Source organism: Hordeum vulgare, chromosome 6H, assembly GCF_904849725.1.
Source record: "Hordeum vulgare subsp. vulgare chromosome 6H, MorexV3_pseudomolecules_assembly, whole genome shotgun sequence".
Lineage (NCBI taxonomy): Eukaryota > Viridiplantae > Streptophyta > Magnoliopsida > Poales > Poaceae > Hordeum > Hordeum vulgare.
In genome coordinates, this window is record NC_058523.1 from 478,650,716 (window position 1) to 478,652,948 (window position 2,233).

General features: G+C 53.8%; 1 protein-coding gene across 1 annotated transcript; it reads left to right on the top strand.

The window, feature by feature from the left end:
- Positions 1–203: 203 nt before the first annotated feature.
- LOC123402974 (BAG family molecular chaperone regulator 5, mitochondrial-like) lies at positions 204–1,709 on the top strand. Its single transcript, XM_045096948.1, has one exon. The coding sequence runs from the start codon at positions 917–919 to the stop codon at positions 1,499–1,501; it is 585 nt and encodes a 194-aa protein (XP_044952883.1). The 5' UTR covers positions 204–916; the 3' UTR covers positions 1,502–1,709.
- Positions 1,710–2,233: the final 524 nt, after the last annotated feature.

A 2,233-nucleotide genomic window follows, 5' to 3' on the forward strand; every position in this document is an offset into this window, starting at 1 on the left:
TAATTGTTAAAGCGGATCATTAATTAAATTAATGGTTTAGGAGATAAAACTTTTTAAAAAACTAGGGAAATATTTGTTTACATCAAGTTGATGTGCTCGACTTATATTTAGGAACGGATGGAGTATTGGTTTGCATGCATGCATACATGAAGACGTGCTTGTGGTCAGGAACAACGATATTATGCGCAAGTAGGAATGGAATTACACGGACACGTGACGTTCATTTATTCGCTGCAAACTGATTAGGTAGCCGCTGCATGGCAATGCATCGGTGCGGCTCCGCTCCATGGTACTGTCCTTGAATAAGTGTTTTCCCTCAAAACAAGCACGGTTGTGCAATCTGTAGATAGCCCAGCAAATTTTCGTGCAATCCTCACAATTTGGATGTTGCGGCTAGCCGGGTTCAGGCTGGACTTGGGAGCGCCCGGCCAAGCAAGCGCGCTTGGCGCACATCGCTTGTGGCGGGCGAGGCCGATTCTGTTGCATGTGGGGCTGCGGGTCACGTTTCCGGATACTTCTCGGGTGTCCTTTCCGGCCGCTGTTGGAGGTTTCCATCCACCTTTCGGTGCGTCGGGCCGTTGGGTTCTGTCCGTCTGTCGGGGTCTCTCGGTGGCCCCCGTCTGCAGCCACACCGCGGAAGACATGTATATCCACCGTGGAACAAAAGCATGCGTATCGAATTGGAGCTAAAGTGGCGCGAGAAAAGCCACGGGACTTGGGATGGCACTATCGCCATTCGCCACCGAAAAAGAGGCAAGGAAAACACGTCCTGGCCCCAAAGAAAGAAACACGCCGCAGACGTGGACCGGACCGCGGGTCAGTGCGACGCCCGGCACCCCACACCCGCAGATCCCACAAAATCGTCCTCCGCGACGCACTGAACCTAGCTCTACTCTCCTGACCCTGGGCGGCCGCCATGGGCTCCTACCACCACAGCTCCGCCTCGCAGTTCTTCTTCGCCGCCGGCGACCCCGGCCCCGGCCCCGGCCCCGCCGCGCGCAAGCCCGCCAGAACCGTGCGGATCCCCGTCACCACGCCCCAGGACGCGGCGGCCGCCAGGATCCAGGCGGCGTTCCGGAGCCGCCGGGTCCGGAGGCACGTCTCGGCCGTGCGCGCCGCCGACGCCGAGGCGACGCGGCTCGAGCGGCTGCTCCGGCGGCAGGAGACCGTGGACGCAGTCCGCGGCGACGACCGCGAGCGCGCGCGCTTCTCGGAGGCGCTCATGGCCGTGCTGCTCCGCCTCGACGCCGTCCCGGGCCACGACCCGGCCGTGCGGGACGCGCGGCGCGCCGTCAGCCGCCGCGTCGTCGGCCTCCAGGAGGTGTTCGACTCCGTGCTCGCGGCGCCCGAGGCCAGCACCTACGGCGTACCGGCGAGCCTGGCCCAGGTTCTCGAGGGGATCTGGGGCGTCGGAGAGGCGCCGGCTGCGCCGCCGCCGGCACCGGCCGCGGAGGAGGAGGCGAGGAGGAGTGGATGGGGCAGGTTTTTCGGGGTGCTTTAGCGCGCTCCCGTGACCGTGAGATCGCAGTACACCAAGTATAAATACGTGTATTTCGTGGATGCTTACAATTACCATCGTAGTATACCAAGTGGTACAGTGATGATATATGAACATGGAACGAATACCTACAGTGATATACATATATATATATACTCTACTTGCTGCCTTGCTGGTGCCTGGTTGCATTTGGGCTGGGGATTTTGTTTGACATGTACCATTGTGTTGCAGTGTTCTTGTGGTTTTATGTTCTATTTTATTGAAAATTCGATATGGACCATTTCTAGCAGATCCCCTAAGGCCCTGTTTGGATTCATCCAGTTTATATAATCTGGTTTTTATAAGCTATTGTGTTTCCAAACAGGACAGTTTATACTATAGATTATAAAAACTAGATGATCAGATTATTAAAAACTCATAAGCTACTCTAACCCAGCTAAAATCAGATTATGGATTAATAAAGACATGTTACCCTTATTAACTTTGAGCTATTTACAAGGTACTGCCACCGCACCGTTTTCCCATCGCAAAAAAAACAGAGGGCAAACATGTCATTGCACAATTTAAAAGCTGGTTTACAGTTTATATAATCTGGCCTCCAAACATGCCCACCAAGATTATTTTTATAAACCAGTTTATATAATCTATGTTCATAAACCAGATTATTATAATCTATTATGGTTCCAAACAGGGCCTAAAGCCTTGTTCCTTAAATTTTGTTTACAGGTCGCTCGT

Coding starts and splice junctions, on each gene's coding strand:
- LOC123402974 (XM_045096948.1), top strand. CDS start 917: ATGGGCTCCTACCACCACAGCTCCGCCTCGCAGTTCTTCTTCGCCGCC.